At 52.3% G+C, this 23,586-nt stretch overlaps 1 protein-coding gene and 2 non-coding genes across 9 annotated transcripts in view; 1 reads left to right on the plus strand and 2 right to left on the minus strand.

Moving 5' to 3' along the window:
• The window catches only part of NCAN (neurocan), a 39,668-nt gene that overhangs the window by 15,235 nt on the left and 847 nt on the right, over positions 1-23,586 (minus strand). For 2 of the 7 annotated variants that reach the window (XM_032271250.1, XM_032271249.1), the window contains 11 exons: positions 20,409-20,423; positions 19,704-19,783; positions 17,441-17,842; positions 13,109-13,283; positions 12,871-12,998; positions 12,038-12,331; positions 10,265-10,846; positions 8,687-10,046; positions 8,603-8,610; positions 2,744-2,860; positions 1,393-1,506 (listed from right to left, as the gene is read on the minus strand). In XM_032271250.1, coding sequence (XP_032127141.1) covers positions 1,393-1,506; positions 2,744-2,860; positions 8,603-8,610; positions 8,687-10,046; positions 10,265-10,846; positions 12,038-12,331; positions 12,871-12,998; positions 13,109-13,283; positions 17,441-17,842; positions 19,704-19,776 — 3,253 coding nt within the window. In that variant the 5' untranslated portion in view covers positions 19,777-19,783; positions 20,409-20,423. Of the gene's footprint in view, positions 1-1,392; positions 1,507-2,743; positions 2,861-8,602; positions 8,611-8,686; positions 10,047-10,264; positions 10,847-12,037; positions 12,332-12,870; positions 12,999-13,108; positions 13,284-17,440; positions 17,843-19,703; positions 19,784-19,973; positions 20,068-20,408; positions 20,428-20,552; positions 23,222-23,586 lie in introns of those variants that run through there. The other 5 variants (XM_032271248.1, XM_032271247.1, XM_032271245.1 and 2 more) reach the window with 5 other exon arrangements.
• On the plus strand, positions 1,799-1,939 carry LOC116544703. The gene has a single exon (XR_004266000.1). It is a non-coding gene; the product is annotated as a U4 spliceosomal RNA (small nuclear RNA).
• On the minus strand, positions 4,007-4,113 carry LOC116544704. The gene has a single exon (XR_004266001.1). It is a non-coding gene; the product is annotated as a U6 spliceosomal RNA (small nuclear RNA).

Raw genomic sequence — 23,586 nt, forward strand, 5'->3', positions numbered from 1 at the left:
AGGAGTTTGAGACCAGCCTGGGCAACATGGCAAAATCCCACCTCTACCAAAAAAAAAAAAAAAATTAAACCTAGAGTTACCATGCGGCCCAGCAATCTCACTCCTGAGAGTATACACCAAAAAGAGTAGGGGTGAAAAAGAACAGGAAATAGTTATTCAAACAAAGCCATGTACAGGAATATGTTCATAGCAGCACTACTGACCTTAGCCACAGCAGGAAACAACCAAAATGTCCATCAAACCACGAATGGATAAACAAAATGTGATATAGTCATGCAATGGAATATTACTCAGCCATGAAAAGGAATGAAACACTGATTCATATTACAACATGGATGAACCTTGAAAACATGCTAAGTGGAAGAAGCCAGACACAAAAGGTACATATTTTGAGATTCCATTATATGAAATGTCTAGAACACGCAAATCCACAGAGACAGAAAGCAGATCAATGATTGTCAGGGACTGAGGGAATGGGAATAAGGAATGACCGCCTAGTGAGCACAGAGTTTCCTTCTGGGGTGTTGAAAAGTTCTGGAACTGGATAGAGTTGATGGTTGTACAACATTGTGATTTTACAGAAGGCCACTGAAATATACACTTTAAAATGGTTAATTTGGCTGGGCTCAGTGACTGTAATCCCAGGAGTTTGGGAGGCTGAAGTAGACAGATTGCTTGAGCTCAGGAGTTCAAGACCAGTCTGGGCAACATGATGAAACCTTGTCTCTATAAAAAATACAAAAACTAGCCAGGCATGGTGGCATGTGCCTAAAGACCCAGCCTACTGGGGAGGCTGAGGTGGAAGGATCACTTGAGCCTGGGAGGCCAAAGCTGCAGTAAGCCAAGGTTGCGCCACTGGACTCCAGCCTGGGTGCCAGGGTGAGACCCCGTCTCAAAAAATAAAATAAAATAGGTCAGGCACGATGGTGCATGCCTGTAATTCCAGCCAGGGCTTTGGGAAGCCAAGGTGGGCAGATGACCTGAGGTCAGGAGTTCAAGACCAGTCTGGTCAAAATGGAGAAACCCCGTCTCTACTAAAATATACAACAATTAACTGGGCTTGGTGATGGATGCCTGTAATCCCAGCTACTCAGGAGGCTGAGGCAGGGAGAATTTCTTGAACCTGGGAGAGGGAGGTTGCAGTGGACCAAGGCATCACCACTGCACTCCAGCCTGCACAACAGAGTGAGACTTCATCTCAAAAAAAATAAATAAATAAAATAAAATAGTTAATTCTATACTACATGCAGTTTGTCTAAAACAATAATTTATCTTGTGTCAGGCTCACAGCCATGGAACTAGAGGCAGGGACCTGGAGTACGTGGGGAAGCCTGTGGCTGGGCACCCAACCTCACTTCTGGTACTATTTCTGGGGTTGCAATAGAAACTCACCTTTCTCGCAAAGGCTGCCCCCATAGCTGGGGAGGCAAAGGCAGACAAAGCCATTGACCTCATCAATACAGGTGCCTCCATTCTCACAGGGGCTGCAGAGGCAGTCATCGATGTCTGGCAGAGAGGGAAAGGGACTGAGTCAAAGGTCAGCCTCTCATTGGCTCTGAGCTCCCATAGGAAACTAGGCAGAAGATGGGATCATGATCCTACCATCCATCCTGGACCTGAGTGCAGCAGTGGCAGTCTGCACAGATGGCCCAATGACTTTGCAGGCAAGGGGGTGGAACCTCACACAATTAACATAAATTAGCATTAATGAGAGCAGATGCCACTGGGGCAGTTGAAAACCAGGATGTGCAGACTGACTCTAGAGAAGTGAAAGTTATACTCTCAAAAACAGGCTTATAGCTTTGCGCAGTGGCAGTATCATAGCCACTGAGGTTTATCCAAGGCACGATTATTGCTAATTGAAAACTTTTCCCAATACCCCACCATGATGGCTTGAAATATAGTCAGCATTGGCAATTTTTGACAGTCTCTACGGAGACTGAATTATAAAAAAAAAAAAAAATAGGCTTATAGAATGCTGAAGCTGGAGGCTCTTTTTGGCATTTGCAGACTTGCAGAGTTACAAAGCTGTTTGTGGTAAATCTAGATAGTCACTGAGCTCTTCTTCTACTGGTCCATTTGTGCTTGAGGCATGTATAGCACTGGGCAAATCACTTCCCCTCCTTGAAACTCAGCTCTTTTTTTTTTTGAAAATGGTGAAATAATGGGCTCCTACTCAAGGATGATTGTGAGTAGAGAAGCAATGGAAGAGCTCAATAAATTATATCATTTATATTTATTGTTATAATTCTGTAATCAGTCATGTGATTGTGAAGGCTGTGAAGTCAAGATGATACATAGAGCTCAGGAAATTATGCCATTTATATTTGTTGTTGTAATGTCATAAAAAATTGGTAGCATTTCTTGTGTTGGACTTTGAAGCTAGTGCCCAACAGTTCTGGTGGCCGTGCTTATATCTCCCACCCACCCAGGTAAGGGCAGGATCCCCAAGGGGCCTTTGCAGGGAGGAGTCCCAGCCATATCATTCCTTTGTCTTTCCCTCCCCACCTCTGACTTGTAGTAATGGGAGACAGCATACCAGAGATGAAAGATCAGCTGTTTGATTCAATTGGGTTGGCTAGCTGGGGCTGATTTGGCTGGATGCAAGGAGCAGGTTTGAGAATGGAGCATCTGAAGCCAACTTTTTGTGATCTCTGAATTCTGAGGGCATGGCTGCTAGGTAGAACCCAAGGCTCTGGAGTCAAACAAATGCAGATTCAGATCCTGAGTCTGAGGCACTCACCAATTTCACAGTTCTCCCCAGCGAAGCCCTGATCACAGCTACAGCCATACATGGTGCCATTGGCATTACACGTCCCTCCATGAAGACAAGGGTTGTTCTCACAGGGATCCAAGGGGGCTGCAGGATGGAGGGGGTAGTGTGGGGAAGAGTCAGGCCACAGGTCTTTTGCCTTCTTGGAATCAACACCCCAGGCCCCCAAATCCCTCTAATCAAATCCTCTCTATGGAATCCTCTCTATAACTTCCCCAACGAGAGGTCACCAACTCCCTCTCATATACCCCCTGTCACGAGGAGTTTAATACTTCCAGAAACTGCCCCAAAGCATCTGTGGGCTTCTCTGCCTATAGCAAAGTCCTTCCTTAGACTGAACTAGAATCGGGCTCCCAGAGACCAGTGCTTCCTGAAGGGCCTTGTAGAATGTTTTCTCCTTTATTTATTTATTAATTTTTCTAGACAGAGTCTCACTCTGTTACCCAGGCTGGAGTGCAGTGGCATGATCTTGGCTCACTGCAACCTCCACCTCTGGGGTTCAAACCATTCTCCTGCCCCAGCCTCCCGAGTAGCTGGGATCACAGGCACGCACCACCACACCTGGCTAATTTTTTGCATTTTTAGTTGAGATGGGGTTTCACTGTGTTGGCCTGGTCTCGAACTCCTGACCTCGTGATCTGCCCACCTCAGCCTCCCAAAGTGCTGGGATTAACGGGTGTGAGCCACCATGCCCGGCCAAACACGGGTTTAAGTGTCCTCCCTGACTTATCCCCCCTCCTTTGGGCACACCCTGCTCATCACTGTGCTATTCACAAATTGGGGCACAGGGGTGGGCAGAGGTTCTAGCCTGGGCGACAGAGTGAAAAAGAAAATCCTCATTCTGCCCCAGCCAACCCAGATCCCCTGTCAGGGCAGCATCTGACCATTCCACTGCACAGAGGAATTAAATTGTTTTAAATTAAATTAAATTTGAAAAAAGAGGCCATTGCTGGTGGCTTATGCCTGTAATCCCAGCACTTTGTGAGGCTAAGGCAAGTGGATCACCTGAGCTTAGGAGTTGGAGACCAGCCTGGCCAACATGGGGAAACCCCGTCTCCAATAAAAATACAAAAAAATTAGCTGGGCATGGTGGCGCATGCCTGTAATCCCAGCTACCTGGGAGGCTGAGGCAGGAGAATCTCTTGAACCCAGAAGGCGGAGGTTGTAGTCAGAGAAGATGTCGCCACTGACTCCAGCCTGGGAGCCTGGGCGACAGAGCAAGACTCCATCTCAAAAGAAAGAAAGAAAGAAAGAAAGAAAGGCTTAATTCTTGCACAGGGGCCGTGCTAATCTTCTCTGCATTGTTCTAATTTTAGCATATGTGCTGCTGAAGAGAGCTCTACTTTACTTTTTTATTAGAACAATCGTTTCTTGTCTGTATCTCTCCCTAGAGCACTGGTGTTCCATATGGCAGCCACATATAGATATTCACGCTTAAATCCATTGAAGTGAAATAAAAGCAAAAATGTCGCCCCTCAGTTGTCCTAGCCACTTTTTGAGTTAACGGCGATAGAGAACACTTCCATCCTGGGAAAGTTCTAGAATGTTGTTCTAGGACGTCAGGTTTCAGAGGACAGGGGATTTGGTTCCACCACAGCGTCCGGAACAGAGCGGGCACTCACTCATGGCTTGCTAACGGAATGCAGGTAGCAGCTGGCCCTCCTGTAGTGGCTGAGGCTCGTCCCTGGGGTAGCCCCATGGATGGCAAAGGGGCTTGTGGATGTCAGGGCCTGTGGCTGGATGGTGGCCCTGCACGTGTGTGCACACGCACAGGGCTGCCAGGCGACGGGACGCATGAGCCCAGCCAGGTGCCCCGCGCTGCTGACACCTGCCCACAGACTGGCGGTGACTCAGTCGCTCGCTGGTACTGCACTTATTTTTGGCTTCATTAGCATTTCTGCCGCAAGCGGTGGGTGGGTAGGCGCCTGGGTCTCCCCGGCACTGCCCACCAATCTCCATCCTGCTGCCACAGGCTTCATTGTGGAGCCCAGGATCCAGAAAAGTCCAAGACAGACCCACCCTCAGCCCAGCTGCAGCTCCACCCCGTTTCCTTAGTGTTCCTGTGTGGCTGCCCTCCCTCCTCTCTGACTGCCGCGTCTCTATTTCTTTAAGCATTGAGCTTCTTCACCTCCAATCGTCTTTCCAGGGTGGATCCCCACATAGGCTATCTCTTCTCTCCTCACCATCATCTTAAGATTAAATTTTTTTTGAGATGGAGCCTCGCTCTGTCACCCAGGCTGAAGGGTAGTGACGCGATCACAGCTCACTGCAGCCTTGACCTCCCAGGCTCAAGTGATCCTCGCGCCTCAGCACTCCTGAGTAGCTGGGACCACAGGTACACACGATACCCGGCTAATTTTAAAATTTGTTTTGAAGAGACGGGGTCTCACTATGTTGCCCAGGCTGGTCTCCAACTCCTGGGCTCAAATGATCCTCCCGCCTCAGCCTCCTAAAGTGCTGGAATTACAGGCGTGAGCCATCCCACCCGGCCTCATGTACTTTTTTAGGCCAATGAACTTTTTTAGGCTGTTTCACAGCCAACTGGCTGAGACAGAAGCCCTGTTTTCTGGCCAGGTATGGTGGCTCACACCTGTAATCCCAGCACTTCAGGAGGCTGAGGTGGGTGGATCACTTGAGTCAGGAGCTTGAGACCAACCTGGTCAACATGGTGAAACCCCATCTCTACTAAAAATACAAACATTAGCCGGGCATGGTAGTGCATGCCTATAATCCCAGCTACTCAGGAGGCTGAGGCAGGAGAATCACTCAAATCTGGGAGGCGGAGGAAGTTGCAGTGGGCCGAGATCGTCACTGTACGCCAGCCTGGGCAACAGAGTGAGACTCTGTCTCAAAAAAAAAAAAAAAAGAAGCCCTGTGTTCAGAAGGCCTGGATTCAAACCCCAGGATTGACACTCCTTAGCTGTGTGGCTGCACAAGGCACTTAACCTCTCTGTGTCTGTCTCCCTCTCTGCAGAGTGAGGATCACACTGGAGCTTTTCCCATAAGCACATTATAAGGATTAACCAGGATAACTCTGGTAAGGTGCTTTGAATAAGCCAAGCACACCAGCAATAACCCGTAAATGTCAGCCTTTATCGAAACAAGCGCCCTTGCCCCTGGGTCGGCCTGCCTCCTGGACATCGAAGAAAAAAAGATTTGCCAGACGCTACAGCTCATGTCTGTAGTCCCAAAATTTTGGGAGATCAAGGCGAGAAGATTGCTTGAGCCCAGGAGTTTGACACCAGCCTGGATAACATAGGGAGACCCCATCTCTACACACACCACACACACACACACACACACACACACACACACACACACACACACACAATTAGCTGGGTGTGGTGGTTGCATGCCTGCAGTCCAAGCTACTGGGGAGGCTGAAGTGGGAGGATAACTTGAACCTGGGTGCATCACTGCACTCCAGCCTGAGCAACAGAGCGAGATCCTGTCTGGAAAAAAAAAAAAGAAAGAGAGAAAAGAAAATTAAAAAAAAAAAAGATCCCAGCCAGGCACGGTGGCTCATGCCTGTAATCCCAACACTTTGGGAGGCCGAGGCGGGTGGATCACAAGGTCAGGAGATCGAGACCATCCTGGCTAACATGGTAAAACCCTGTCTCTACTAAAAATATTAAAAAATTAGCTGGGTGTGGTGACGCGCGCCTGTAGTCCCAGCTATTTAGGAGGCTGAGTCAGTTGCAGTGAGCAGAGATCGCCAACACTGCACTCCAGCCTGGCAACAGAGTGAGATTCCGTCTCAAAAAAAAAAAAAAAGGTCCCACCCCAACACAGCCCAGAGGTGACAGACTGGATGATGAAACCTAGCATTGGCTATTTCCATCATCATGACACTTTGCCTTCAAGAACAAAAAAGGCAAAAAAAAGGCCGGGCGTGGTGGCTTATACCTGTAATCCCAGCACGTTGGGAGGCCGAGGCTGGCGGATCACCTGAAGTCAGAAGTTCAAAACCAGCCTGGCCAACATGGCAAATCCCAGTCTCTACTGAAAATAAAAAAATTAGCCAGGTATGGTGACGCACACCTGTGGTCCCAGCTACTAGGAGCCTGAGGCAGGAGGATCACCTGAGCCTGGGGAGGTCAAGGCTGCAGTGAGCCATGATCTTGGCACTGCACTCAAGTCTGGGTGACAGAGTGAAACCCTTTCAGAAAGAAAAAAGGTGGGGGCAAGTTAAACCCAATGGTGTTAATAAAAGTGTGCAACTCAGCTGGGCGCCGTGGCTGACACCTGCAATCCCAGAACTTTGGGAGGCCAAGGTGGGTGGATTGCCCGGACTCAGGAGTTCGAGACCAGCCTGGCCAACATGGTGAAACCCTGTCTCTACTAAAAATACAAAAATTAGCCGGGCATGGTGGCGGGAGCCTGTAATCCCAGCTGCTCAGAAGGCTGAGGCAGGAGAGTTGCTTGAACCCAGGAGGCGGAGGTTGCAGTGAGCTGAGATTGCGCCGCTTGGCTAATTTTTGTAGGATGACAGGTGTGAGTTATCACATGCAGCCTCTTTTTTGTTTGTTTGTTTGTTTTAAAATTTCATTTGGCAAAAAAACCCAGCTTAACTTGGCAGGACCTAAGAAGGACTGGAAAATATTTGTAGGCTGAGCTGAGGCAGAGCTGGTCCCAGGGAGGCGGTGGCTCACATCCCAGCACTTTGGGAGGCTGAGGTGGGTGGATCACGAGGTCAAGAGATCAAGACCATCCTTGCCAATATGGTGAAACCCTGTCTCCACTAAAAATACAAAAATTACCTGGGCGTGGTAGCATGCGCCTGTAGTCCCAGCTACTTGGGAGGTTGAGGCAGGAAAATCATTTGAACCCACGAGGCGGAGGTTGCAGTGAGCTGAGAATGCACCACTGCACCACTCCAGCCTGGGTGACAGAGCGAGACTCCATCTCAAAAAAAAAAAAAAAAAAAAAAAAAACTCAGGCTGACTTGAGCTCCCATTGAGGTTTGACCAGTGATTAGCCAGGTGGCGCTGTACCTACCTGAGCCTCAGTTTACTATCTGAAGAATGGGGGTGATCCTCACCCCTTGCATGCCTTCCCAGCTCCCACTTTCCCTGTGGCTCGAGGCCCCTTACAAATAAAATCACTGAATTCCAGCTCCCATTCCCATTTGTTCAGGAAACCCTCCCTGCCACGCCTCCTCCCTCCGTTCTCACCTGGGAGGCATCTGCGTCCAGCTCTGTCTTACCCAGACTGGGGAGTCCTACAAGGTCAGTCCTTGGGCATCACACCACTGTCCAGCTCCAAGCAGATGGAGACATGGCTTACAACTAATCTCATTCCCCAAATCAGACTCCACTCAATGCCTCACCACTCCACATTTTGTTTTGTTTTGTTTGAGACAGAACCTCACTCGGTCACCCAGGCTGGAGTGCAGTGGCTCGGTCTCAGCTCACTGCAACCTCCGCCTCCCAGGTTCAAGCCATTCTCGTGCCTCAGCTTCCCCAGCAGCTGGGATTACAGGTGTGTATCACCATACCTGGCTAATTTTTGTATTTTTAGTAGAGACAGGGTTTCGCCACGTTGGCCAGGCTGGTCTCGAACTCCGATCTACCCACCTCAGCCTCCTCAAGCGCTGGGATTACAGGTGTCAGGCACCGCGCCCGGCCACTCACCACTCTCGCATTTTGGTCATTGGGATGTGTGCTCTGTGCTCAAGCACTACCTCATCTCCTGGCCTTTCCTGGTGCTCTTTCCTCTGCCAGGAATGTCTGTGCCAGGAATGTCGTTTCTGAAAGTCAACTCCACCTGATAAGCTCCTACTTCCATCGTCATGCCCCACTAGAAAGCTTCCAGATCCCCAGGGACAACCTTCCTCCCTGCTCTGGGCTCCCCTAGCCCCTGCTCCCCAATCCCTGACCATGGAGAGCTGGACAGAGCCCTGAGACTTTGTACTCACCCTCATTCGTTGGGGTCCCTGGCAGGTCTGGGGTGGCTGGCTCCTCTCCACTAGCCACCTCCTCCCAGAAGCTCTCTATGCCTGGGCTCCCTGCCAGGACCTCCAGTTCGAAGTCTTCTGTACCCAGGGTGACAGGCAGCAGGGTGCTGGAGGAGTCCCATGGCACTGTAGGCTCCCCTGAGGAAACTGAGGCAGCCTCACCCACACTGGCTGCAGTCGGTGTCCAAGGAGGCACAGCTGGTTTCCCCAGGGGGCTGCTCTGATGCAGAGACGCTGAAGCTCCTGTTGTTCCCTGGGTCTCCACCTGGTCCTCTGGCTCTGGGTGGGGTTGGGAGCTTGAGGAGGCCAGCGTAGACACAGCTGGAACCCCAACCTTGTCCCCCTGCTCTAAGGTGGTGAGGAATGTCGCAATGCTTGGATCCAGGGCCACCTGAGGGCTCAAGGTCGTGCTTTCCGCTTCTTCAAACAGCTGGGATCCAGGTCCCCAAATTCCACTAGCATCACTGGGGGCCAGCGTGACTGTGGAACCCATGGGCTTCACAGTGGCTCCTTCATCTGTAGCAACCCAAGATGGGGTGACTTTGGGTATCAAGGAGACTCCAGGGCTCCCCGCGGGGGAAGATGAGGGGCTTGCATCCAGCCCTTTACTATACATTGAAGGCCAGGGGTCCTGCACCTCATTTACAGTGGCCTGCAAGCCAGAAGTGGGGCTTTCTGCTGTGTTGAAGACCCCAGACTCGGACCCCGAGATGCCCCTGAGGCCCATGGGCTCAGTGGTGGGCTCAGTGGCAGTCGCAGTGGGGAAAAAATCTGCAGCCACATTCCTGTCCACAGAAGGCCATGGGCTGGAGCTGGGGTGCTCAGCTTTGTTGAGCTGGGCAGGGCTGGTCTCCCCAGTTTCTCTGAAGTCCACCCTGGGGGACTGAGATGTTGTGGGCGTGGGCTCTTCTGCCTGTCCTGTCGGGCTCGAGGGAGGGAGGGAATACACCGTGGTCTCTGCAGCAGGGGATCGCAGAGCCGTGGCCGTGGCCTCACCATGCCCTTCAACCCTATCGGCCTCGGTGGAGGTGGGGGTGGAGAATGGTAGCAGCCACTGTTTGGGACCACGCAGCATGGCCATGACAGGGAGATCTGGGGAGGGGAGCACTGGGGATGCCTCCCAGGGGGCAGGGCCGGGAGCTGGGACGGTGACCTCTGACTGGGGCCAAGACAGGTCTGGGGTAGCTGGCCTGGCACTGGGGCCCTCAGCTTTCTCTAGCTCCAGGACAGGGGCCCTGCTTTGGCCTGAGATGCTGGGTGGGACCACGGTCGGGGGCCACAGCCAGGGCTCTGGGGAGCTCTTGCCACCAGCGGAACCTGCAGCAACATCAAGGCAGTCATTACAATCAGTCATTACAATCATCTCTCGGCAGCCTCTCTAGTTGGACTCCAGGCCCAAGGGAGAGGGGGCTTCTGGGGCGGGGGGACCCAGCTGGGATCGGAGCTTCCTCCCCCATCCCGAGTGTAGCCCTGGCTAACATTCCACCTTCGCCTCCAGATCCCCAGGTAGGTCAGCCTCCCCTGGAGCAACTCACCAGCTCCAGGCATGTCCACCTCATTGGTCAGATCGGCCCAGGGGCTCCGGCTCCGCCCACTGCCCAAAGCCTCTGTGACAGCCAACGGAGGTTCCAAGTGGTTCCCTGCAGCCTCTGGGGTGGGGGGCTGGGCACCGGCCTCCATCTCCACTTGCAGCCCTGGCTCCGGTTCCTGCTGCTGGAAGTAGCGCCCATTCAACCCTTTGAAGCGCCCCATCCTCCTGGGCGTGGGGCCAGTTGGGGCCACCTCTGTATGTGAACCAGATGCAGTGTCTGCCCCCATGTCGCTAGGGCTGGGGGCCACCGTGCTCTGCCACACTTCCCCAGTGGGCCATGAGGCCAGCATGGGCTCCCCAGGGGTAGGGCTGAGGGTCTCTTGAGACTTCTGCTTCTCTGCCAGAATCAGAGGTTCTTCTTCCCCACTGGCCACCAGAGGCTCCTGGAAGTCAGGGGTGACCACCTCTGCCTCCTCCAGGGTGGGCTCCAGTTCTCTAACTGGGGGCCCCTCTGCTGATACAATCTCCCCCTCATCCCCAGAGGATGGGCTCTCTAGGTCTCCATGTTGTGATGTGGGGTGATGAGCTGTGGGAGAAAGGAGAAGAGGCAGTGTTAGTTTCAGGGGTTGCCTGGGAAGTTCTGGTTGAAGTCTACCCTCTTTCCAGCATGCTGCAGCCCAACCCTCCTGTGCATCTCTGGAGTGGGAGCAGGGATGACACCTGAGTGGTTTCTGAGATTTCCCCCAGTCTGAGAGAGGGAAGTGCAAAGTTTTCACCTCCACTGTTCAGGCTGGGGCCCAACTGAGCCACTGTCAGGATCAGTGTCAACTGGCTATAGTGAGGACTCAAGAGACAATTTGGGCTGGGTGTGGTGGCTCACATCCGTAATCCCGGCACTTTGGGTGGCTGAGGCCAGTGGATTACTTGAGGTCAGGAGTTCAAGACCAGCCTGGCCAACATGATGAAACCCCATCTCTACTAAAAATACAAAAGTTAGCTGGGTGTGTCCAGCTACTCAGGAGGCTGAGGCAGGAGAATCACTTGAACCTGGGAGGTGGAGATTGCAGTGAGCTGAGATTGCACCACTGCACTCTAGCCTGGGTGACAGAATGAGACTCTGTCTCAAAAGAAAAGAAAAGAAGAAAAGAAAAAGGACAATTTGGCTCATGGGCAAAACTCTGGCAGTGTCCGACTCTCATGAACTTGAGTCTGCCTGTTGAGGGGTTCGACTCCACCTTGATGACAGATCCTCCCCAGGAACAGGAGGCGTCCAGTGGGCATGGTATGCCCATGCCAGGATTGGGGCGGCTTACTTAGAGGGCTTGGTTCCTTAGGATTGATGTTAAAGCTGTCCCCACTGCCCCCCAACAAGCGCGAGTGTCATCCCTGCTCCCGCCCCTGTGTGGAGCCCAGAGGTGGCCAACTGAGGCATTCTCTCTTTCACAGGGGTGTGTATGCTTATGGGAGTGGCTCTAGGTAAAATATGCTCCACCTAGGGGCGTGTCTTTCAGGGTTATGGGGCCTCCAGATCTCAGGGGATACAGCCCACCCAGCAAAGGTGACTTCCCGCCAGAGTGGCCTCCTCTGGAGCCCTGTCCTTTGCCTAGGACGCCCCTTGGGAAAGACCTGTCGAAAGGGGCGTGGCCCTCACCAGGGGGCGTGGCTTATCACAAAACGGGCTTCCACGTGTCTGTCTCTCGGCTGGGAGAGGCTCTAGGGGCGTGGCCTTCGCCAAAGTGAACGCCCTGGGGGCGCGGCCACCAGGGGACGCACGCACCTCGGAAGCAGTAGGCGTCGAAGCGCGCGGCTGGCGAGGGGAAGCCGGTCCGGTTAGCGAAGCGGTAGACGGTGCGCACGCCCGGGGCTGGGCCCCCGCAGCGCCGGCGCGGCGTCTGGATCGGGTAGCGCACGCTGCCGTCCGCCAGCCAGCCGGGGTCGCACTGGTCCAGGCCCTCGTGCCAGGCCAGGTGTAGCTGTCCCACCGAGGCCAGCGCGGCACCCTGGCGGCGGCACTGCGCGCGCGCGCCAGCCAGTGTCAGGCGGCGGGCCGGGCCCACGTAGAACACCTCGCCTGTGGGAGGGCCGGGTGGAGGTCAGGGGGGCTGGGTGCCCTTGGAGCCCGGGAAGTGGGTCCAACGCCAAGCAGTCCCGACCTGGACGCGTTAGGGTGGTGGTTAAAAGAGGCGGTGACAACCGCAGCAGTGCGTCCGGCTCCAGGACCATCGATGTCTTTACCTCTCATGCAGAGCTAAGCCTCTTTTTACAAATAGAGTAACTCAGGCCCGTGGGCAAGTCGGGCTTCAGAGAGAGGGAGGGGCTCGGTGAAGGGGGCTCACAGAGGAGGAAAGGGGTAGGAACAAGCAGGCAGGGAGGGGGCAGGGGTTCAGCGAGGGAAAGAGGATCAGAGAGAGGAAGGGGGCGCAGAGCGAGAGTGGGGCTCAGGGAGGCATGAAAATCTCAGGGAATGAGTGGGATCACGTCTTGGCTGCAGGTTTAGAGAGGTATAAGACAGGAGAGTTGCATAAGGGCCAGGGAGGGATGGGAGTCGGGGAGAATAATAGAGGCTCAGGGAGAGGTGGAGGGGCCTGGTCCTGCCAGCCCCAGACTTACCCCCCAGCTCCCGAGCAAAGCAATACACATCGTAGAGTTCCTGTGGGTTGCGCCTCCCATAGCTCCGAACCCCCGGAAGGCTGCTACGGTCGCCATAGCAACCAGGTCGTGACTGGGTGATAGGATACCTGACAATACAAGGGGAGGGTCCCTCTCAAATGTGTGCTCCTGGAGCCCCCGAGGAACCTCCTTCCCCATGGGCTAGTCTTCGTCTCCCTGCCCTGTGTATCCCCCTCACCGAACAGTGCGGTCAGAGAGCCAGCCAGCGTCACAGTTGTCGAAGCCGTCCTCGAAGGCAGCCTGTAGATGCCGGGGAGCTGCGATGATGGCTGAGCTGAGACGGCAGGCCTCCTGGGCCTCAGCGAAGGTCAGCGCGTAGCGGTCCCGGGCTGCCCGGTAGTGGAACACAACACCTGTGGGGGAACATCCAGGATGGGGGGCGGTCGACTTATGCTGGAATCTTCAAGAACAGACCTACCTCTTGCAGAATGACTCCCCATCCCGGTCTGATAATAATAGACCCAGCGCCAGGCACAGTGTGGGGTGAGGGTGGGGAGAAAGATCCATGTGCCCCCATTTTACAGATGAGGTAACTGGTAACAATGGCCATAAAGGGTTAGAAGTTAGCAAATATTTACAATGTGAAACGCATTTACAGTTGGGCGTGGTGGCTCACTTCTGTAATCCTAGCATTTTGAGAGGCTGAGGTGGGTGGATCACTTGGGGTCAGGAGTTTGAGACCAGCCTAGTTAACATGGTGAAACTCCGTCTCTATAAAAATACAAAAATTAGCCAGGCGTGCTGGTGCACTCCTGTAATCCTAGCTACTTGGGAAGGTGAGGCAGGAAATCGCTTGAACCTAGGAGGCGGAAGTTGCAATGAGCCGAGAACATGCCACTGCAGTCCAGCCTGGGTGACAGAGTGAGACTCCATCTCAAAAAACAAAAAATAGCTGGGCATGGTGGCATACATCCGTAATCCTACCCACTCAGGAGGCTGAGGTAGGAGAATTGCTTGAACCCAGGAGGTGGAGGCTGTGGTGAGCCAGAATTGAGCCACTGCCCTCCAGCCTGGGAGACAGAACAAGACTCCCTCTCGAAAAAATAAAAATACAAAATACAAAAAAGAGAAGCATTTACGAGGATTATCTTATTGAACTCTTACAACAAATTTGATTGTTCCAGAGGAGGAAACTAAAGGTCAGAAAGGTTGAGGGATGGGTCCAGACCACGCAGCAAAGGAGCAGCAGAACCAGAATTCAAATTCAGACAGATCTGACTCCAAAGATGGCACTCTTCATGCCCAGGGTTAGGCCCTGGAGGTAGCAGAAGATGTGGAGAAGGCTGACAGAGAGATTCCGCCTTTTAGGATTTAAGTGCATGCACTGATAGGGAAGCACAGGCAGCATCACCAGAGGCCAAATGTGGTTCTTGCCTGACCTGGAAATGGGGTCTTGGAAGGCTTCCTGGAGGAGGTGACATGTAAGCCAGGATGTGAAGTACCAATAACAGGTTCACTGTGATTCAAATTCTGATTCAGGGATGAAAGAAATGGCTGAACAAGACCAAGAAATGAAACACTTTGCCCTGTCTTATCCCACTGAGAGTCCTTGTGTCCTCAGCATTGGACCAGTACAGAGTAGGTGCTCAGTAAATGTTTGGCCGAGTGTCTGGGCACGGCGGCTCGCGCCTGTAATCTCAGCACTTTGGGAGGCGGAGGTGGGCAGATCACTTGAGGCTAGGAGTTAGAGACCAGTCTGGCCAACATGGTGAAACTCTGTCTACACTAAAAATACAAAAATTAGCCAGGTGTGGTTGTGTGCACCTGTAATTCCAGCTACTCCAGAGACTGAGGCAGGAGAATCGCTTGAACCCTCGAGGCACAGGTTGCAGTGAATCGAGGTCGTACCACGGAACTCCAGCCTGTGTGACAGAGTGAGACTCTGTCTCACACAACAACAAACAGAGTTTGGCTGAATGAATGAAATGGAACTACCTAGATGTGGAATTCACTTACCTCACCTCTCATCAGTTTTCATGTGCATGTGTGTTTTTGTTTTTGTATTTTTTTTAGCTTTTATCGATTTTGAGAAATGAGGCCTTTGAAAGGGGATGATTGGTTGACCCCATAAACTATGTGGTAAGACACTGTGTCCCCAATTCACAGTTTGGGGGTATGCAGGTTAAGCCCCAAGACAGGAATCAGGGACTTGCCCAAGGTCAGTGTAAGTTAAAGGAAACAGGAGTCCGCAGGAGTTTCCTGCACAACAATCCATCCATTGAGTCATTTATTGAGCATCTACTGTGTGCCAAACCCTGTTCTTTATTTTATTTTTAGTTTTTGACTATTTATGTATTTCTTTATTTGAATCAGGTTCTCCCTCTGTCACCCAGGCTGAAGTGCAGTGGTGCGATCTCAGCTCACTGCTGCCTCAACTTTCCAGTCTCAAATGATCCGCCCACCTCAGCCTGCTGAGGAAATGGGACTACAGGCGCACACTAGCATGTCCCGCTAATTTTTAAAAAAATGTTTTTGTAGAGACGGGGTATCACTGTCTTGCTCAGGCTGGTCTTGAACTCCTGGGCTCAAGCAATCCTCCTTGGTCTTTCAAAATGCTGGGATTAGAGGTGTGTGCCACCACACCTGACTTATTCAGTTGTATTATTGTTGTTTTTGAGACTGGGTCTTGCTCTGTTGGCCAGGCTGGAGTGCAGTGGCATGATCACGGCTTGCAGCAGCCTCAGTCTCTTGGGACTCAAGCGATCCTCCCACCTCAGCCCCCTCGAGTAGCTAAGACAACAGGCACACACCACCATGCCTGGCTAATGTTTTGGAATTTTAGTAGAGACAAGGTCTCACTATGTTGCCCAGGCTGGTCTTGAACTCCTGAGCTTAAGTGATCTTCCTCCCTTGGTGTCCCAAAGTGCTGGGATTCCAGGCATGAACCATTGGACTCCCCCATCCCTGTATTGTTTTGCTTTTTTTGAAATAGAGACAGGGTCTTGCTATGTTGCCCAGGCTGGTCTTGAATTCCTGGGATCAAGAAATCTTTCTGCCTCAGCCTTGAAAAGTGCAGAGATTACAGGTGTGCACTGCCACGCTCAGCTCAAAAAGAAGAATTTAATAAAGAATTGGTTAAACAGCTATTTGAGAACTGTTCTTTTGCTTAATATTTAGTATACATTTTTAATTAACTTACTTTTTAAATCTTGCCTCACGTAAAAAAACTTAAATGTATATTACAAGGAATTTTTAATTTCTTTTTTAAATAGCCAATACCCTTTGTCTTACTTAAAATCAGATAACCACAAAATTGACTTAAAGCAAAACCCGCCTAGATGGGGAATGCAGTGAGCTGAGACGGCACCACTGCACTCCAGCCTGGGCAGCAAGAGTGAGACTCCGTCTCAAAACAACAAAAACAAATCCTGCCTAGATATTGTGGCCCCCAGAAGTCTGAGCTGGAGACTCCTCCCTCATGGCTAAAAAGGAAAGGTGTTAAAGACAAGGCAATACCCATAAATACTTTTTTTTTTTTTTTCTGAGGCAGAGTCTTGCTTTGTTACCCAGGCTGGAGTGCAGTGGTTCGATCTCAGCTCACTGCAACCTCTACCTTCCAGGTTCAAGCAGCTCTGCTGCCTCAGCCTCCCAAGTAACTAGGATTACGGGCATGTACCACCATGCCTAGCTAATTTTTTTTTTTTTTTAGTAGAGATGTTGGCCAGGCTGGTCTCAAACTCCTGACCTCAAGTGATCCACCCTCCTCCGCCTCCCAAAGTGCTGGGATTACAGGCGCCATAAAGACTTTCTTTATAACTTTGTCAGAAGAATTGAAAGGGAATCCCTGTTCAGAGAGTGCTTTTTCTTTTTTTTTTTTTTTTTTTCCCTTTTTTTTTTTTTTTTTTTTTTTTTGGAGACGGAGTTTCTCTCTTGTGGTCCAGGCTGGAGTGCAATGGCACGATCTTGACTCACTGCAACCTCCACCTCCCAGGTTGAAGTGATTCTCCTGCCTCAGCCTCTCAAGTAGCTGGGATTACAGGCATGCATCACCATGCCCAGCTAATTTTTTGTATTTTTAGTAGACGGGGTTTCTTCATGTTGGTCAGGCGGGTCTCGAACTCCTGACCTTAGGTGATCCACCCACCTCGGCCCCCCCCAAGTGCTGGAATTATAGGCGTGAGTCACCACACCCAGCCCAGAGAGTGATTTCTATCATCCAGGCTGGAGGGCAGTGGCAAGATCATAGCTCACTGTAGCCTCAACCTCCCAGGCTCAAATGATCTTCTCACCTCTGCCTTCCAAGTAGCTGGACTACAGGCATGTGCCCCCATGCCCAGCTAATTTTTGTATCTTCTGTAGAGTTGAGGTTTCACCATGTTGCCCAGGCTGGTCTCAAATTCTTGTGCTCAAGCGATCCACCGCCTTGGCCTCCCTAAGTGCTGGGATTACAGGCATGAGCCACTGCACCAGGCCTCAGGGAGTGATTTCTAAGGTGACCTTCAAGTGGGTGGGCTCCAGGCTCAGCCCTCCTTCTTCCAGCCCCCCGGCCCCTCCTTTGCCCCCAACTGACCTGTTACCTCCAAGGGCACCAGGTCCTGCTCATCCTCGATGCCCCTCACCACCTGGCAGCGGTACAGCCCGGAGTCGCTGGCCCTCAGCGGTCCCAGCAGTAGCGTGGCGTTGGCTCGGTGCCGGGGGTAGGCAGGCAGCGACACTCGTCCCTGCCAGCTTTTGGCCACCCTCACAACGTTGTCCTTGGCCACCAGGATGGGCAAGTCCTGTCGCTGGCCCGACGCAGTCCGCACCTTGGTCCACTTGATCCGAGGGGCGTCTCGGGCCGCACTTGGCCGTGGCTGCAGGGTAAAGAGACAGGGCAGGGCCACCAGCTCTGCCAGCGCAGCCCGCACTGACCCAGACCCCAGCTTCTGCATGTGGAGCCCCCTTTCGCTGGCATCGGCGATATCCTGTGTGCCTGGGTTGGAGAAGGGGGAGAGAAGGCTTGACTCAGACGCAAGAACCAAGCAGGGACTGCTATTTTCCTCTTTTTTAAAATTTTATTTTTAGGCCGGGCGCGGTGGCTCAAGCCTGTAATCCCAGCACTTTGGGAGGCCGAGGCGGGTGGATCACGAGGTCAAGAGATCGAGACCATCCTGGTCAACATGGTGAAACCCCGTCTCTACTAAAAAATACAAAAAATTAGCTGGGCATGGTGGCGCGTGCCTGTAATCCCAGGTACTGAGGAGGCTGAGGCAGGAGAATTGCCTGAACCCAGGAGGTGGAGGTTGCGGTGAGCCGAGATCGCGCCATTGCACTCCAGCCTGGGTAACAAGAGCGAAACTCCATCTCAAAAAAAAAAAAAAAAAAAATTTTATTTTTAGAAATGGAGTCTCACTCTATCACCCAGGCTGGTGTGCAGTGGCACGATCATGATTCACTGCAGCCTCAAGCTGCTAGGCTCAAGTAATCCTCCCAACTCAGCCTCCCAAAGTGCCGGGATTATAGGCATAAGCCACTGTGCCTAGCCCCTTGTTTTATTATTATTATTATATTTCTTTTTTTTTTTTTTTTGAGATGGAATCTCCCTCCATCTCCCAGGCTGGAGTGCAGTGGTGTGATCTCAGCTCACTGCAACCTCTGCCTCCTGACGTCAAGCAATTCTCCTGCCTTGGCCTCCTAAGTAGCTGGGATTACAGGTACGCACCACTATGCCTGGCTAATTTTTGCATTTTTAGTAGAGATGGGATTTCACCATGTTGGCCACACTGGTCTCCAATTCCTGACCTCAAGTGATCTGCTCACCTTGGCCTTCCAAAGTGCTGGGATTATAGGAGTGAGCTACTACCCCCGCCCTTATTATTTTTTTGAGTCTCCCTCTGTCACCCAGGCTGGAGTGCAGTGGCATGATCTCAGCTCACAGCAACCTTTGCCTCCCAGGTTCAAGCGATTCTCATGCCTCAGCCTCCCAAGTAGATGAGATTACAGGCATGCGCCACCACACCTGACTGATTTTTGCATTTTCTGTAGAGACAGAGTTTCGCCATGTTGGGCAGGCTAGCCTGGAACTCCTGACCTCAAGTGATCTGCCTGCCTCAGCCTCCCAAAGTGCTGAGATTGTAGGCATAGAGCACTGTGCCCAGCCCCTCACTTTATTTTTACAAGGACAGAGATTTTACTCCAGTGCCACTGACTCACTGTATGGCCCCGGGAGAGTAATTTTCCTTTCCTAAGTCTCAGTTTTTCTGAAAGGTAAGGCAAGAGACAGCTAATGAAAAGGAAATGGTGTTTCGGGAGTACCGTCTTTATAACAGGCACTTTATAGCAATCAGCTAATTTGATTTTTATAACCATCTGCAGAGTAGCAATGTTTCATTCTCTTTGGGGGGAGCTGAGGAAACTGAAGTTCAGAGAGATAATTATACTTGCCTAGGGTCACAGAGCAAATCTGTGAGGGATTTCTAAAACCTGGGCTCTTGACCACCAGCAGAGGCAGGCACACAGACCTTTACTCCCATTGCTCCACCCTTGGCAGACATCACTAATCAATCTCTGCACTATTCTCATTTCTTTCTTTCTTTCTTTCCTTTTCTCTCTCCAGTTCATCTGAGCAAAACGGTGAGAGGCGGGAACCTCCAGCTTCTGCTGACAATGACTAAAAATAACCTCTTAGGTATCTTGTTCGCTTTTGACTGTTCAAAGACCTTTTAAAATCTATTTTCATTTTATTCTCTAACCCATGCCAGGAGACCAGCAGGAGAAGGCTCTGGAATTCAAAAGCTGTCCCATCTTGTCCATCCCCCAGACCCCAATCTCTCCCTCCCCACAAACCAACTTACCCTGTTCCCCAGCCACAAAGAGCAGCATCTGCAGCATCAAAAGGCCTGAGGCCCAGACAAACGTGGTCCCCATCCTGGACCTGGAACGAAATGGAGAGGAAACGAGGAGTGAGCCACAGCCCAGCCCTCCCAGACATTCAGCATGGTAGAACCAACTCCCCCACTCCACAGATCAGGAAATCAGGGCTCAGAGAGGCCAGTGTGTTATTCAAGGTCACAGAGGGAGCCTACAAAGTGCTGAGCCAGGATTTGAACCCAGGGCCACTTGACCTCAGAATCCAAGCAGCAGCTGGACACGGTGGCTCACGCCTGTAGTCCCAGCACTTTGGGAGGCTGAGGCAGGAGGATTACTTGAGACCAGGAGCTTCAGACCAGCCTGGGCAACATAGTGAGATCTCATCTCTACTAAAAAAAAAAAAAAGGGAAAAAAAAATTAGCTGTGCCTGGTGGAATACACCTGAGGTCCCAGCTACTCAGGAGGCTGAGGTGGGAGGATTGCTGAAGCCCAGGAGTTCAAGGCTGCAGTGAGCTATGATCACACCACCACACTCCAGCCTGGGTGACAGCTCGAGACTGCCTCAAAACAAAACAACAAAAAACAATCCAAGCAGTGAAGTCTTGTGGTCAGAAGCCTGGGTGCTGTAGTGAATCAAATCTGGGATAGGCTCACTGTTCCTTGTGTGTGACCTTGGCCAAGTTGCTTACCTTCTCTGTGCCTTCCTTTCTTGGTGGGTCAGATGGTGATAACATCAGGTGGTTGAAAGGAATGGATGAGTCAATATCTATAAAACACTTAGAATTGCCTCGTGCAGAAAGGGGCACATTTTAGCTGCTGCTGTTATTACTGACGTTAACACAGCCAAGATTGAAATACCACTTTTCAAGTCAGCCTCCTCCATCAGACTGGCGGCTGCTAGAGGGCACCAGTCAGTCCCGGTCCTCCCAGCATCCCCAGTCCAGGCAGCAGGCTGGCCTCCAAGCCATCCTTTAATCTGGGTTTGCTGGCTGACACGATTCGCAGCTTCAATTCCAGGATTTGGTTGTCACCAAGATTCTATTCTTGGTTTCTGGGATTTTTGGAGGAGCCGCCAACTCCCAGCTGGAGGAAGGGGCTCACCCCTGCCCACCCATCCTCCCCCTGACTTCACAAGGCCCAACAAAAGATGCTTCTTAGGTCCACAGAGAAATTTCAGTTGTGGGTCCAATTCTCTACAGGGGCTAGGACCCATGGGCATAAAGTGGACAATTATTAAGCACCTACTGTGAGCAAAGCCCATGCCAGTCGTTGGAACACAGCAGTGCATTCGCTGACCTCACATTCTTCCAGAGCCTAGAAATCCGGGGGAGGTGGTCCCTCACCAAAACCTCCCACCCCTGTGAATCCCCCTCACCAGGGCTCAGGAGGTGGGCGCAGATGGGAAATTAGAACATCATCTGCAAACCCAGCTCTTGCACCCCGCCCCCATAAGAAATTATCCCTGAGGAGGGGGTGTGAACGGAGTCCAGAATGGAAGGCTGTGGAGGACAGCTGTCCCCTTCCCCAGTTTTCCCTCCCGGCTGGGAGGCCGGCCTAGGACCTGTCCGTGGTGCTGAACTTCTGAGGCAGCAACGCAACAGCAAAGTCCACCTGGTCTGCCCCTGCCTCCCGCCAGCTAGCAAGATGCCTCAGGGACCAGAGAGGGCTAGAGGTTTGCCTCAGGCTGCACAGCAGGATAGAGGTCAAGGCCAGACCCTGGGCCTGTGCCCCCAACTACCAACTTGTAAACCTCAGCAACCTCTGCCTTCATCTCAGGGTGTTTTTGTTTCTTCCCCTTAGAACCCCGAGCAAGTGTGGGGTCCCATCATGGCTGTTTCAGGCCTGGCCAGGTATTAGAGAGAGACAGGACTGCAGGTTGCACCTGCCCCCAACAGGGCTTTAGGAGGGGACGAGGCCAGAAAATTCACACACACACACACACACACACACACACACACACTTAAGAGGACAGACTATATCCAGATAGCCCTGCTTCTAACTCAGGACAAGCTGCTTCAATCACTCCGTGCCTCAGTTTCCCCACCTCTAAAATGGATATCATCCAGCAAGTACCGCCTACAGCTACTGCAAGAATGAAATGACCTAAGACTTGTAAAGTCCTAGAAATGTTAAATTTAAAAACAGCTCTTTAGACACAAAGCCGCATGTATACACTAAAAATATATTGAGGTTGCCCAACATGGTGACAGACACAGTTTCAGGTGCACACACCCCCCACACACCCTCCCACTCCCTTCCACTTGCACCCTCACACACCCACACCCTTCTCTTAAAATACCTCCTCCCCAGGGCGGCCAGAGATGAGCATTTACACAGCTGTCTGGGGCCCGTGCCCTCATGAATAATGTAAGAGCCTCATGCATATGCAAGCAGGGGCCTGCGGGGTGCTGGAGGAGGGGCAGCTCCGATCAATGTGAATGTGTGTGTATGAGTGTGTGTGTGTATGAGTCTGTGTGTGTGTGTGTGTGTGTGTCCCCTCCTTCACTTCACTCCCACCTCCAGTCTCAGTCAGCACTGAGGGTGAGTTTGCCAATGGGCATTTGTGAGTGTGACTGGGTGTGTGTCTGGGGTGTTGTGTCCTGGCACAGGTGTGCAGGCAGTTGTGTCCTGTGGTGTGTGCATGCCGTGTTTGCGGGCCCATAGCAGCTCCATGCACCAGGTGGAGCACATGGGACCTAGTGAGATCTGTGGATGTGTGGGTTTGAGTGACCCTTGGCAGGGGCTGTGCACACATGGGTGTGTTTCTGACCTGAGAGTCAGGGTGTATTAGTGTGCATGAGTGTGAGTGTGGAACTCCGTGGAGGAGAAAGGGAGATGGGCTGCCTATTGGGGACTTCAGCCCCTGCTCACGCTTTCCCTGTTAGCACCCCAACTCTGAACACAGACCACATCCCACACCCCCATGCCCAGGGCGCACACTGCCAATCGCGTGGAAAGAACCCTTGGGCCCTTCACATACACATGCGGGACACACACAGCCACACACCCCAGACACAGACCCCGGGGAGACACACACTCACACAGATTCACAGTGACATTAACAAAGAGAGACAATATGGGCACTCACAAGACAGGCGGCGTGTCTTCTGCACAAAGACACACACCCACAGTCTCGGGCCCCCCCACATAAACCCCTCGATGAACGGAGAAGCATCAGACATAGCTCCTCACTCACTCACATGGCGATGCCAGCCCCTGGAACAAACCGGGATGGATAAATGTGGCCGCAGTGACTGATGAGCACCCATCATTTTGCCACATGGTGATGTGGCCCTCGGCACAAGTTTTCCAACAAAGACACAACCACAGTCACATCAGGCTCACAGGGGACCCTAGAACCGCTGGGCACATTCCCCTCCCCGCCTGTCTGGGGTGGATACACACACAAAACCCCCACCTCCTTGAGGGGGAACTTCGATTTTGAAATGTCCCCCGGCCATCGCGACGGCTGGGTTCTGGGGTCCCACAATGCACCCACCCCTCCCTGCCCACCCCGCCCCCCACGTCCCCTGCTGGGGCCCAGCGCCAACCCTCTCCCTGGCCTGGCTGTTTCTCATTGATGCTGCCTGAGAGGAACAAAGCCCCGTGCGTAGGGATGGGGGTCGCTCCTGCCCAGACAGGGCCTGGGGTCCCAGCCCCTTACTTCCCAGCGCCTGCACCCCCAAACCAAGCCAAGGCTTCCATATGTGTCCGTATGGACAGGTGGAACTGAAGGGGTGGGGTAGGGGTCTGTGTCACGCTGTGGCGCTGTGGGAGGATGTGGAGGTGCTGGGGGACAGCCCCCATCTCTGAACTGGTATCCCTCACAGGTCCTGGGGATCCATAGCTGGGGAACCACAATTGGGG

Source organism: Sapajus apella, unplaced genomic scaffold, assembly GCF_009761245.1.
Source record: "Sapajus apella isolate SASKATOON/1434 unplaced genomic scaffold, GSC_monkey_1.0 scaffold227, whole genome shotgun sequence".
NCBI classification, from domain to species: domain Eukaryota; kingdom Metazoa; phylum Chordata; class Mammalia; order Primates; family Cebidae; genus Sapajus; species Sapajus apella.